Below are 13,940 nucleotides of genomic sequence, written 5' to 3'. Positions count from 1 at the left end.
TTATGTGTCAAGCCAAGAAGATTAGACCAAGAGTGTGAACTGATATGCCAGCAAGAGTCAAAGAATCCTCAGAGATAGAATAGAGGAGAGACTGCAAAGGTGCAGGAACCTAGAAGATAATTGCTCACTCATGTATCCCTGGGAGGAATATCTTCTTCGAGCGCACCTCACCTACAGAGGGCTGATGGGACATCAGCTGTCAGGGACATTGTAAAAAAGTGAAATGCCATTATTCAAGCCTATGTCTAACAGTTCCTTACTTTCTTTTTATCCCCAAAAGCCCCCCTCTTCTACTTCCCCACCCTCCATGTGATATGTCCTGCTGATTATGGGCCATATAGGGACTGGACCTATGATCTCATTGACATAGGAAACTCCCTCTGTAAATGAAAGTCAGCACCTTCTTTGCAGTTTAGGGTCTAAGACAGTTGCCTAGGACACTGAGAGGTTAAATAATTTACCTAGAGTCACACACATAGCATCAGAAATATAATTTGAACCCATATCCTTTGATCTCAGAGACAATAATCTTTCTGTGGTACCAGTGACACAAGAACACAAATCCTTTCTGTGTAAGATTACAGCAGTGTCAAACTCAAATAGAAATGGATCTCTACAGGCCACATATTGACTTAGAAAACCACAAATTAACATTATCTATGTTTTATTATATTTTACTTATTTTTTTGTTAAACATTTCCCAGTTGCATTTTAATTTGGTTCCCTGAACTTGGGAGTTTTGCAGGCTGTTTACTGTGGCTATAAGTATAACACCTCTGTCTAAGAAGATGGTCTTTGTAAATTACTATTGTTTTTTTTAAATCATAATCCAGGAGTCAACCTTCTAGTGAGGAAAATGAGCTTTTGCTTTCTAACTTAGCTAAACTGGTCCTTGGATGACAGACACAAAGTCCGTTGCTGAGCCCATATTCAAAGCTCTTCCAGCTTGGTGGGACTTGCCAAAGCATACAATCTTCTGGCATAGCCTTTGAGGATTCAGAGTCTTCCATACACCACAGTGAATGCCCCATCAGATTTTAGTGGAGAAATGATCCTGAATAACTAACTGAAAATGCAAATGTTGGAAACAATACCAAGAGCTGATATCACATTTTAGAAGACATTTTATGGTAATTTAGGGAGTGTATCTAAACACTGGCCAGAGATTTTTCCTCCCTGTTTTGCTAATTTGTTGTTTAAAAAAAATACAACTGAATAGAATTTGAGCTAATTTTTACTCCAGAAACCACTTGATGAGCTGTGTTTAAGTGAAACCACTTGAGTCTACACCACTTAACCTTTTCTGGTGAAAAAATTAATAGAAAACTTGTGTATATTTAATATGAATCCTTAATGAATTAACAATAACCAAACATTGTTCCTATCCTAGAAAAAAATCCAGTGGAAGCCAAATTACCATGGTTTAAACAAGCCCAGGAACTGGAAGAAACCAGAACAGCAGCATCTGAAGAACCAACGTGAGTTCATCATCTTTTATGAGCCGCAAAGGGAACCAAGCCCTTCAATAGGCCTCTATCAGTTTTTTTTTTTCTCATTTGGGAATCTTTTGCAAGAGTGATCTGAACTTTTCAGCCTCAATAGATATCACAGCTGTTGTCAGCTCTTCTCTTTTTACAACTCCTCAGGATGCTGGTTTGGGTATCATCTGTCTAAGAGAGCACAGAAGAGGGTGTTTGTTTATCCTAGGGCAGACCAAATGTCAAATTATGGTTTAAACTTGGTTCACCTTGTAGATTATCACGCAATCCCTGGCCACAGGCAATCCAACTGCTTCTTAAATATATTGATCATACCATGGCCAGTTCTTTTGTTTTAAACTAAAGTCATGGCTGATCATCATATAGTCAATATAATTCAGATATTTAAAAAATCGAAATAATTTGAACCTGAATATTTTGAGTAATTTATGTGTAGGCACATAAACAGTGGAAAAATCTGAAATTATGTCCAGACATGGTGACATGCATCTGTAATCACTGCTGTTGGGGTGGCTAAGGATAGTACAATGTTTGAGCTCAGGAATACTGAACTATAGCAAGAACTAAAGCCAATTAGGTGTCTCTACCACATCCAACACCAATATGGTGAGCCCCCAGAAGCAGCAGACCACCAGCATCCCTAAGGAGAGGCAAGTGGACCATTTCTCATAGTTTCTGTGCCAATCAGCAGTGAAACTGAGCCCTTAAGAGGCTACTGAACTTCCAGCCTTAGCAAGAGGAGGAAACCTAGTCTTCTTTCCACCTAAAAAAATATGTAAATCATGTAGATTTTTAAAAGTTTACACACAAGTCTATTTAAAAGGGAAAAAAAATGAGTCACCAAGGAATTGGAGAGGGAGGGATATTTTTTCATGGCAGAAAATTAGTTTAGAAACAAGAAACAAAGGGTTGGGATAAATCGCTACTTTGTGGAGGAATATGAATGATGAAGTCTCTTAGTGGATGTTGTTAGGACCACTTTTATTTAAGGTTTTAAAAAATTATCTACTTTTACAAGAATCCTTTTCTGATGTCTTTTCACGAAAAGGAAGAGATCTTGGGTTATGGACAGCCCTCCTTGATAGGAATATAATATTATATTGGGTGACCCATTCACTAGATTAACTTTTAATTTCTTATGGGTTATGCATACAAAGTATTCAGTGATTAACCAACTCTCTCAGACTGTAATCGATAGCATCATTGCCAATTTACATTGCCTCCTTTTGTATCCCCAGCTCTTAACACACTGCCTGGCACATAGTAGGTGCCTAATAAATATTGATCAGTTGATCAGTAGGAGGTTCCTCACCAGGAATACTCTGTACCAATGAAAACACAGCTCCAGACCCACCCTCACTTTCCAATCAGCCCATCCTACTTTTGGATAACTCTGATTTTTAGCAAATTTTTCTTATTATCAAGCCTCTTTGCCTTTTCTCGTGCTCCTGTTATCATTGGCAATATTATAGCCAGCTTTATCCTCCAGATGCCATTTCATTCCCTTTTGGTTCATCCATAATTTTTTTCTTTGGAAATTGTGATGTTTAATGATGTGGCACTGCCAGGAGTATCTTAGTGTTTTTAAAAATTTCAAGGAGTTTCTTGGGATCGTTGAAAGCACTAGGAAATTCCCAACTGTTCTCATGCCCCTCTTTAAATGATGTGAATATGGTTTACCCAGGAACCATTTTAAATGGATAAATTGGACATAGCTCTTTGGATGTGGACTCATCAATACAAAATACAGTGGGATCACTACTTCAGGTATCTAGACATTCATATCCCCGTGTTTCCCCGATAATAAGACACTGTCTTATTAATTTTTTTTTTTAAAGAAAAACACCAGAGGGCTTATTTTCAAGGGAGGGCTTATTTTAATGAACATTGACAGCAATTTTAATAAACAGGTAAATGTGAACAAAAAAATGTACTTTATTCAATAATGATCATGTCATCTTCTTCAACAACATCGTCATAAGTGTCCATACCCTGAATTCCGTCCTGGATGTCTTGCGCCTCCATTTCCTTCAGAAGAAGTGGACCCAATTTGTCATGTCCAGCAATATAGCTCTCTTTAAATGAATATGTCTTGTCCAGGTAACCTGCTTGTAGTGCCTTGGCGACACAGCTGTCAGTAATTTTATCCCATGACTTCTTCACCCAAGTCACGACTTCTTGCAGACAGGGCTTCACAGAGTTTCCACGCTGATTTCTTTCCATTCTATTTTCAATTTAGTCATTGACTTCCATGCGCAAATGGTCCTTGAATGGCTTCTTTATTGCAATATCAAGGGTCTGGAGATAGGCAGTCATTCCTGCAAGAATCATTACTTGATCTATTCTTCTCTCTGCAAGGAAGTTCTTCATTTCTTTAGCGCGGTGAGTGCTGGCTGAATCCCAGACTATCAGACCTCTTTGGTTACCTCGCATAACAAGTGGCAGCATTAAATCAACCCACTTTCTTATAACGGCTTGTGTACACCAGGCTTTTTCGGTTTCAAGAACGTAAATGCCAGATACACGTTCATTCTTATCTTTCTTGCCTTTACTGATGATTAGAGGTGTGGCTTTCTTTCCATCCAAACGAATTGCCAAAACACAGGTGACCCGTGCACTTTCATAGCCAGTGGTGGGAATGTAGATTGACGTTGCACCCCTGTGATGAATTGTTGTTTGAGATCCTTGTCCCATAAACACTGTAGTTTCATCCATAGCAATCATATTGCAGGTTTGGTACTTGGAAATGTCGATCCTATCAATAAAGGACTTGAATGCAAGTGCACGTTTGATAACTTCAGCATCTTCCAGCTTAAACAGTGTTGTTGATCTTCTTAGGGACAGTTCATACCGTTGAAGGAAACCATCCAACCAGTGTTGTGATGCTTTGAATCCTTCTGAGACCATTTCAAACTCTGGTGCCATTGAAAGGGCAAATGCTTGAATATCAGCCCTGCGCACAACCAAGGCCTTTGCTCTCCTGTCAGCAATCCATTCACCAATGAGGATCTCCAAGTCAGGATATAAGGGCTGCCAACCTGATCCAGACCTGCGCTTTTTCGCTTTTTCCCTTTTCCCTCATCCACCTGTTGATTGAGGTTATTATAATCTGCTCTCCATTTTCTGACCATTCGAAGATCCAAAAGTTTTTCTTTACAGAAAACTGCAAGATTCTTGCCATGTGACTCCTCTACAATTGCTTTCTTATACTCAACAGTATAGCTCTTCCTTTTTGTACTCATGTCTGGGGGTCAAAACAGACAGAATAATAAAATTATGACCATCAGTCCTTCTTTTCACTCCATCATGCCCCCTGAGTTCTTCTTTTTTCCTCCATCATGCCCTTTTTATCCTCCATCATGCCCCCTCACTCCTGCTTACATACCGGGTTTTTATGTTGTCCTGCCTCAGCTCTCCTCCCCGGCACTGCTCTCAATGGCGCCAGCAAGCATATCACTGGGGAAGAACAGGATGACGTGCTCACTGCTGCAGCTCTGATTGGATGCAGCTCGGAGCGCGGCGTGCATTTCACCTGGGGGGGAGGGGGGACGGTGCATACAGAGGGTACCGTAATGTAGCGTGTAGCGCAGGGGATCACCTTCACTACAGTAGCAATCTCAATAGGGCTTATTTTCGGGGGAGGGCTTATTTTAGAGGAATCTTAAACAGTAAGGGGAGGGCTTATTTTCAGGATAGGTCTTATTATCGGGGAAACACGGTACTATTCATGTAGCCTAAAATTGGATTAGCTTTTTTTTTAACAGTCACACCACCCTGACAGCTTGCATTTAGCTTGTTGTCAGCTAAAATTCCTGTCTTTTTTCATATGATCTGCTGCATAGCTAGGTTTCTTCGATCTTGCATTTATGTAATTGATTTTTTAAAAATCCTAAATACAAAACTTATACTTGTTGCTATTCACTTTCATTTTTACTAATTTCTGCCCACAGTTTCTATAAAGGATTTATAGGGGCAGCTATTAGATATTTACTACTATCTGTCAATATTATTTTTAATCTGGATTCTGTCAGAGAAGATGAGCTGTTCTTCTAACTTTGATAAGTGGACTTTTCTCTGTCTTTAAGGTTACCACATTTTTCCCAAATTAAACATGTTTTGAAGAACTTTCAAGTATGAGAGGGATTTTTGCTCATGAGGGCCACATTAAGACATGTGATCAAGACTTCTTTTTTTTTTAAAGCAATTGGGGTTAAGTGCCCAAAGTTACACAGCCAGTTTTTTTTTGTGTGGGTGTTAAGTATCTGAGGCCAGAACCAATCCCAGGTCCTCCCGACTCTGGGACTGGTGCTCTTACTCACTGTGCCACCTAGCCGCCCCTATGATCAAGACTTCTGAGAAAAGAGATTTCAGAACAATAAAAGAAAAAACTTTCTAACAACATCTGTTGCTGTTCAGCTGTGGAACAAGATGTTTCATCACATTGAAAGGTCTACTGCATTGAAAGTGCTGAAGTATTACTCCTGATTTATGGGAGGTTGTAAGAGATTACCTCTCAAATTCCTTCTGACTCTTAGAATTCCATAATTGGATACTCAGATATTCAAGAGAATCTGGGATCTCAATGATTTGGCTTGCCCATCGTGTATAACTCTTGTCCACTCCTTTAATTGGCTACAGGGATTCCTCCAGTATGCTGGAGGCCCTTCTCAATTTCTTTTGATCAGCAGAGCATTCTGGCAATCTCCCTGTGCCTTCGCCCTTGCCCTGTGACAAGCCCATCCTCCCTTCCAATTTATTGATGACACCCATTACTCTTGTTCTTGGAAGTTCCTCATTAGTTTTATGTTGCAAACAGCTCCCGCTTCCCACATCTTTCCTTTTATTATTATTTTCTCCAAATATATTAAACATTTGCATTTTGAAGTGAGAAAGTTCTCTGAGTGTTATTTACCCTTAAAGGGCCCTTTTCCCGGGCCTTTCCTTGGGGTATGATGTTTTTTTTTCCCGTTCACTATCCTGGGTTTAGACATAAAAGCATTAGTTGTTGAGTCATTTCAGTCGTGTCCAACTCTGTGACTATATTTAGAGTTTTCTTGGCAGAGGTGCTGGAGTGGTTTTGCCATTTCCTTTTCCAGCTCATTTTACAAATGAGGAAACTGAGGCAAGTAGTGTTAAGTGATTTGTCCAAGGTCACACAGATTTTGAGTGCCTGAGGCAAGATTTGAACCCAGGAAGATAAGTCTTCCTGTATTAGTGGGTAAAGATTAATAAATCATAACACCTCTCTTGACTTATACAAGAGACCTCCTCCCCCTCAAATGTTATGTAGTTCTTCAGACAGCTGCCAGACTGATGAGTACATCTGAATGTCATCCCTCTTGTAAGAAATAGCCTAAAGTACTAGACTGATAGATGTCAGTGTAGAAAGAGCAGGTGTTGCCCAGACAGACCATGCCCATCTGTGAAATGGCACATCTCTAGCTGGCATTCATGCCATCCTTTTGTGCTACTCTCCCTCACCTTTTAGTTAAAAAAAAAACAACAAACAAAAATATAGCCCACTTTCACATCCTTAAGGCAAGAAAATGAATATTACCCTATTCAAGGAAAGTCCAAATTACTTAGTAATTTCACAGTTAGTAAAATCTTTGTGTGACTTAAAGTAATTCCTTAATAGCTCTTAAATTTGTATAGAATTTTAATTTAATGGATATATTTTTGTTTTTATGTCACCCATCTTTCCCAGTATATTCTTCCCACTGACAGAACCATCTCTTAGAATAAAGAATAAAAAGAGGAAAAAAATCTATTCAGAAAAACTAACAAATGTGTTAAAAAGGTCTGACATAGCATGCAATATTCCATAGTTTTAGTCCCCTAACTCTGCAAAGAAACAGGGGGAGGTACTTTATCATATCTATTCTTTATGGCAAAGTTCAATCATAAAATTTTCACAGCATTCAGTTTCAATTTTTTGTTAGGCTTGGCATTTACGTTTTTATAATCCTTGAAGTCATAGGTGGTTTCATTTTTTTTTCTTATCTGCGTAGCCAGTGCCTCACATGGTGATTAGCTCATAGTAGGCACTTAATTAAATACATATTGGTTAATGGAATTTACTTGATTGACAATCAGTGCAGGCATTGCTTTCCTGATTCTGCCTACTTCACTTTGTATCTGATTGTATCTTCTGATGCTTATCTATTTTATCATATTCATCCATTACATTCATGTACCACAATTCATTTATACATTTCCCAATTGATGGCATCAGTTTTGTTTCCAGTTCTTTGCTACTGCAGAGAATAACTTAAATTTCTAAAAGAACTTTCACATATATAACTCATTTGATTCTATGAAGTCTGTAATCTGAGTACTAATTTTAGTTGAGGAGTGCAGTATCTGTACCTGTGGCTCATTAGTAGACCAAGCCCCTTGAGTGAAAACTTCCTCAGCCTGTAATTGGAGGACTGACTGATGGAGAGATTTAGTGACTTGCCCAGGGTCAGTCAACAGGCATTTAACCTTGGGTAGCTCATTTATTATGTAACCAGTGTAGGATTAGAACCCAAATCTTTCTGATTGAAAGGTTTATCATTTGCCCACTCTGCCAAGATATTTCTCTTCTCATTTTATAGAGAAGGAACCCTTTAGGGGGTAAGTGACTTGGCCACTCTCTCATGGTGGGTAAATGGTGGTAGTAGGATTGACTGAATGAAGGAATGGATGAGCAAAGCATGTATTTAGCCCTTACTATGTACAAAGCACTGTGCTTTGGTGGTAATCAAAGGTAGGTCTTCTGACTCCCAAGTTCGGGGTTCTCCCTGTACCAGGTTGACTCCATAAACTTTTCTATGACTCCTTAGAAGAGCCCGAGCACTTTTACAGAACTGATTTCTTTTAATTGTTATGTAGTAAAAAAAAATCCCCAAATTGTATCAGAACCTAGATTCTAGAGTAGACCCAGCCCTACTCCATTTATAGGTAAATCATTCTCTGCTCCCTGGCCTCAGTCTGTGCATCTGAAAAATTAAAGAGTTGATCTTGAAGACCTCAAGCTCTCAGGTTCTTTCCCACTCTGAAGAATACATAAGTAATAAAATTCAGGTCTGGTTGAGGTTTCTGTGCCCTCAGGTACTACTGTACCTCCTGAGATTTTTCTGTTGAAAACCACCTAAACTTTGTTGCCTTTTTTCCTTCTCCTCTTATGCATATAAGCAAGCAGAACAGCCATTTTCTTTGGTTCTTTAAGAATTCAGCATCTTTGCTAGAAAGCCATGTAATATAATGGTAAAAGCACTGGCTAGGGCTAATCTGGGTTGAAATAACTCTTCTGCAATTGCTTATCTATGTGACTTTGGTCAAACCACTTGACCTTTCCAAACCTCAGTTCCTTCATCTGTGAAAGAAGGCAGTTGGACTAGATGGACTCTGAGACCTTCTCATCTCTCAAATCTAATGACTCTGCTACCTCTAGTCATAAGAAGGAAAAGACTATACTCCTCTGTCTGAGGCAGCTGGATGGCATGGTGGATAGAGTGCTGAACTTGGAATCAGGAAGCCGAAAACTGACTAACTTTTTGACTCTAGGTAAATCAATTTGCTTGATGGGTCTGTTTCCTCATCTCTTCAAAGAGGATAATAATAGCACTTACCTCATAGGATTGTTATGAGATTAAAATGAGATATGTGCAAAGTACTTTGTAAACTTTGAAGTTATATAATATACTTATTATATGCATATATGAATATATGTTGTTATTTTAGTTGATTAGTCATGTCCAACTCTCTGTGAACCTGTTTGGGGTTTTCTTGGCAAAAATACTGGAGTGGTTTGCCATTTCCTTCTCCAGCTCATTTTATAGATGAGGAAACTGAGGCAGACAGGGTTAAGTGACTTTTGACTAGTGTTACGGAGTGAGTAAGTATCTGAGGCCAATTTGAATTCAGGTCCTCTTGACTCCAGGCTCAACATAGAGGGTGAATGTTCAAAAGACATTTTTTATTAGGAAAATAAAAAATTACAGCTTGTCTATTCACTGCACTACCTGCCTCAACATATACATATACATGCATGTGTATGTGTGTATGAGAAAATGCACACATATATACATGTATACACATATACATGCATACATACACATACTATCTTTTATCTTTATCATCTTCATCTTTGAGTAAGGGGATGGGCGCTCAGAGTTTGATCAGCCTTGTATAGGAGGAAACTGTTCCTTGCCCACAAACATAGACTCTCTTTTATCCTGGCATATATTTGATTTTCCTTTTGTAATTCATGTTGCCTAACAGTCTCTGGCCCACTTCTGGGTAGTGTGGGGTTTACAGTTTCCTTGGTAGGCTGCCACAGCGTTTGACTTTATTCATTTCCTAGTTTTCCAAACAAAACCACAACATATCTCAGCTTCTAGCTCATCCTTTTATTACAACTGTCTTCTGTGGCTCGGAGCTGCGTGTTAGTTGATAATGAATAAGGGAATAAGTATAGTTCTGTTTCAAAACCCCTAAACACAGGCATGCCAAACCAGTTTGTGGAAGATAAATATTTCAGCCTCTGTGGTCTACCGTGGCTGGGGTTCTGAATTTACATAGAGGGTGAATGTTCAAAAGACATTTTTTTTTATTAGGAAAATAAAAAATTACAGCTTGTCAAGCTAAGCCAAGAAAAATGTAGGTTTGGCCTTTTGAGTTTTCAGTTGTGGAATGTGATGACAGTTGATACGCATCATCATTTTAAAAGTTCCTCCCTGGAGCCGTCTGAATTTCTCTGGGATTCTCAATACTTCAGCAAGGTTCTACATCACCACTGCCATGTTCCCCTTTCTCCTTACCTTTTCCGTTTTGTTTTCATCAAAGGACCAAAGAAATTATATGAATTTAGAATGCTTGGTATGTTTTCTCTAGCTGACACTTAAGCCTTTTCCATTTATGGATATTTAATTTGTTAAAACCAAGTTGAAGTATGATATTTCAGGGATTTGTAACCAGGATGTTTCTGACCAGTTTTCTCAAGAACCATATAACAATGAAAAATTATGTCCTGTTTTGCATTTTACAGTTTACAAAGGTCTTTCTTCCTGAAAATATTGTCAGAGAGGTAGTGGAAAAGTAATCTCACTTATTTTACAGAGGAAGAAACTGAGTTTCAGAGATATTAAGTAAGTTACCCATGAATACACAGATAATAAAAGTCAGAGCCAGAGTTCGAAACAGTCTCCTGACCCTGACTAACACTGACTGATTCTAATGCTCCGCTAACTCTTGGATTAGTCTTCCCTATTCCATTTAATGCATCCATTTCTGATTTTACTGCAGTTCTGTGCTGTTTCCTATTGGTAAAATGCAAAGCTGGTGGTCTTTTCAGAACCCACATGAGAGCCTGGCCCTGGTGGGCTTCTTTTAGTGCCAGAGTTGAGGAGGCCGAGAGACCTCTTTGGGGCCATCAAAAATCCATCTCCCATTCACACAGCCCACCATGAGAGTTAGTTGTTTCATAGGATTCCTAGGCAGGATTCTGAGCCTCTCTGTTCCATCCTGGTCCATATTCATTTATGACCTATGTTCATCTTGACTTCCTGTTTCATACCTCAGTTCTCCACTTTGGCATTCTTATCCTTCCTCTGACCCAACCTGTTGGCTTCCTGAGAATGGGCTGACTGCTAGATTCTGCTTTACTTGACCCTTATTTAAACTCTATTCCTCACCTCTCTCTTGAGTTTTCTATGGTTTTTAGTCCTCAGCCTTCAGAAGTGATAACAGCCTCACCTGTCAGCTGACTCTAGCAGTCACCTAGTCACCATGGCCTCTTCATTACTAACCCCATCTAACCTCTTGGATCCCAGCTTCTCTTTACTTTACACTTAGTCTTTCTTTATTTTTCCTTTTAAGAAATTTTATTGATATACTTTTAGTTAGCCTTCATTACTGAATATACTTGTAATAAATAATTTTTTTTAAAAGCTCAACAAAGCCAATCAGCACTTCCACTAACTCTACTAGTGTGTATAATATTCCATACTCATAGTCACCCACTCACGTAAATAAGAAAGTATTTTTTTCATCTTTTCTCTTGAGCCAGACTTGGTCATCATAGATTTTTGTTTGTTTGTTTCCATTTATATTGTCATTGTGTACATTGTTTTCCTGGTACTCATTACTTCACTCATCCTCAGTTCATATAAGTCTTTCTATGATTCTCTATTCAGTATTTCTTATGCTATATTCCATTACATTCTTGTACCACAATTAGCTTAACCATTTCCCAGTGAATGGACATCTACATTGTTTCCAGTCCTTTGCTGCCACAAAATATATTTCCATGTGTATTTTGGTATGTCAAAGAACTTTTGTTTTTTACCTCCTTGAGGGATACCCCTAGCATTGGCATCAGTGGGTCAAACTTAGATTTTTCCTTCATTATAAGATTGTTTTATAACAATATTTGACATTCTGGTATGGTCTATCTTCATAACTATTCATCATTGAACAAGACCAAATATTAAGGACCTTCTTTCATAGTATGTATGGAGCACTCTACTAGACATTCGGGAATTATGGAATTTAGATTGTCCCTGTGTTTAAGGAGCATAGAGTCTAACAAAGTGATAAGACATGAATACAAATATTCCTAATATTCAGAATGACCTGATAAGTTACATCAGAAAGGTACAAAATAAAAGACTATGGATATGTGACTGGAGGGCTGTGACTGTTACCAGAGAAGGAGACTTTGATGGCATTAGAAGGATATCACTGGAGTTGAGATGGATAGAAACTCAACTAAGCATTCCAGTAGGGAGCAGCTTGAGCTGAATAAGGCAGAAAAATAGCTTAGAAACCAGAAATCCAACATATGCTAAAACACCATTTAATAGTTATAACCATTGTTCCTTGTACTTATGAAGAATATGCCCATTAGCTACTTGAGCCTGCTTTTCAAGTCTTTTTTTAATTTTTAATTTAGTATTACAGATTTAGAGAGGTAGAAATGAGGTAAGAGGTCTTTCCAGTGACAGAATGATTAGGTTAAAAGTGCCAAGTTGGGAAAGTGGAAGGCGTGCTAGAGACACCTTAAGAAAATCAGTTTGAAGGGCAGCTAGGTGGCGCAGTGAATAGATCACCAGCCCTTGGAGTCAGGAGGACCTGACTTCAAATCCGGCCTCACACGCTTAACACTTACTAGCTGTGTGACCTTGGGCAAGTCACTTAACCGCAACTGCTCTACCTTCTCCCCTCCAAAAAGCAAAAAAAAAAAAAAAAAAACCAAAACACACACACAAAAAAAACAGTTTGAGTGGAGTTTATAAAGAATAGTGGGAGTAAAGTGCTCTCAAATTCTGATTTTTATAATCAGGATATAAGTTTTAGGAACCTTCATTAATTCAGAGCAGATTATATTGCCTTGATTTTTTTCTGCCTAGCTCATGACTCTTCTCTTTTTCCTCTGTTTCTTATCCATTAGACTGGGATGTAAATCCTTCCTAGTTCCTGTTTTCCTGGGTATGGCTAGAGCTTCCCACTAAATTCCTTCCCTAGCTTATTTTTAAATTTTACATCCATCACCAAAATATCTTTGTCTTTCTCTGATGCCAGTTCTCATGAACAGGAAAGGAAAGAGGAAATATATGATGAGGTGGTAAGATCACTGAATTGAGCATAATGAGACTGAGGTGAGAGGTGGTAAGGGCCTGAGTTAGAGGGGTGGGGGTGGCAGTGGGAATGGAAAGGAAGACTTTTTTATGGATTCTGCCCATAAAAAGGATAATATAATTTTCTTTGGAGACTGCCACATATACACACTATACTCTTTCATATCATAAATGTGAAATACTTTGGGAGAGGCCTATCTTGAGCCCTCTTAGTTTCTCTACTGTTTTGTTTGCTACCAATGAGTTCAGTTATCATTGCTATAAAGTTCATTCCCACATTTGTATATCCATGCAAATTCTTTTGAACTCTGGTCCCCTATTTTGCCTTTTCGACATCTCAGCCTACAAGTCTTGTAAGTATATTAATCTCCACATATCTAAAACTCATATTTCTCCCCAGATCTGTCCTTCCTCCAAACTTCATCATTTTAACTGATGGCATCTTTCCAGTCAACTAGTTCTGCAGCCTTCGCCTTGTCTCTTTTCCTCAAACTCCATATCCAGTCAGTTGCTAAATCTTGTAATTCCAGTATCCACATCTCTTACATCTCTTCTCTATACTCATGCAGCCTCTGCTATAGTTAAACTCACCATATCTCACCTGTACTACAAAGTAACCTTCTAATTGACCTCCCTGTCTCTAGTTGCTTTCCTTTCTGACCTATCCTTTGCACAGTTGACAAATTGATATTCTTAAGACACAAATCGGACCCCATCACTCCTACTTAGACATCTTCAATGGCTTCCTCCTTAACCAAAGGATAAAATATAAAACTTAGCCTGGCATAAAAGTCTTCTGCCCACCTTTCCAAGTATT

General features: G+C 38.6%; 1 protein-coding gene across 5 annotated transcripts in view; it reads left to right on the top strand.

Annotated features, from left to right (window-relative positions):
- ADAMTSL3 (ADAMTS like 3) overlaps positions 1-13,940 on the top strand; it is a 567,766-nt gene that overhangs the window by 401,489 nt on the left and 152,337 nt on the right. For all 5 annotated transcript variants that reach the window (XM_069098697.1, XM_069098694.1, XM_069098696.1 and 2 more), the window contains exon 15: positions 1,391-1,478. In XM_069098697.1, coding sequence (XP_068954798.1) covers positions 1,391-1,478 — 88 coding nt within the window. The remainder of the gene's footprint in view (positions 1-1,390; positions 1,479-13,940) is intronic.

Source organism: Petaurus breviceps, unplaced genomic scaffold (genome assembly GCF_028583685.1).
Source record: "Petaurus breviceps papuanus isolate PSGF00001 unplaced genomic scaffold, PetGlider_PUasm1.0 37, whole genome shotgun sequence".
Classification (NCBI taxonomy): Eukaryota; Metazoa; Chordata; class Mammalia; order Diprotodontia; family Petauridae; genus Petaurus; species Petaurus breviceps.
The sequence above is the reverse complement of the archived record's forward strand: the minus strand, read 5'-3'. Positions and strand labels throughout refer to the sequence as shown.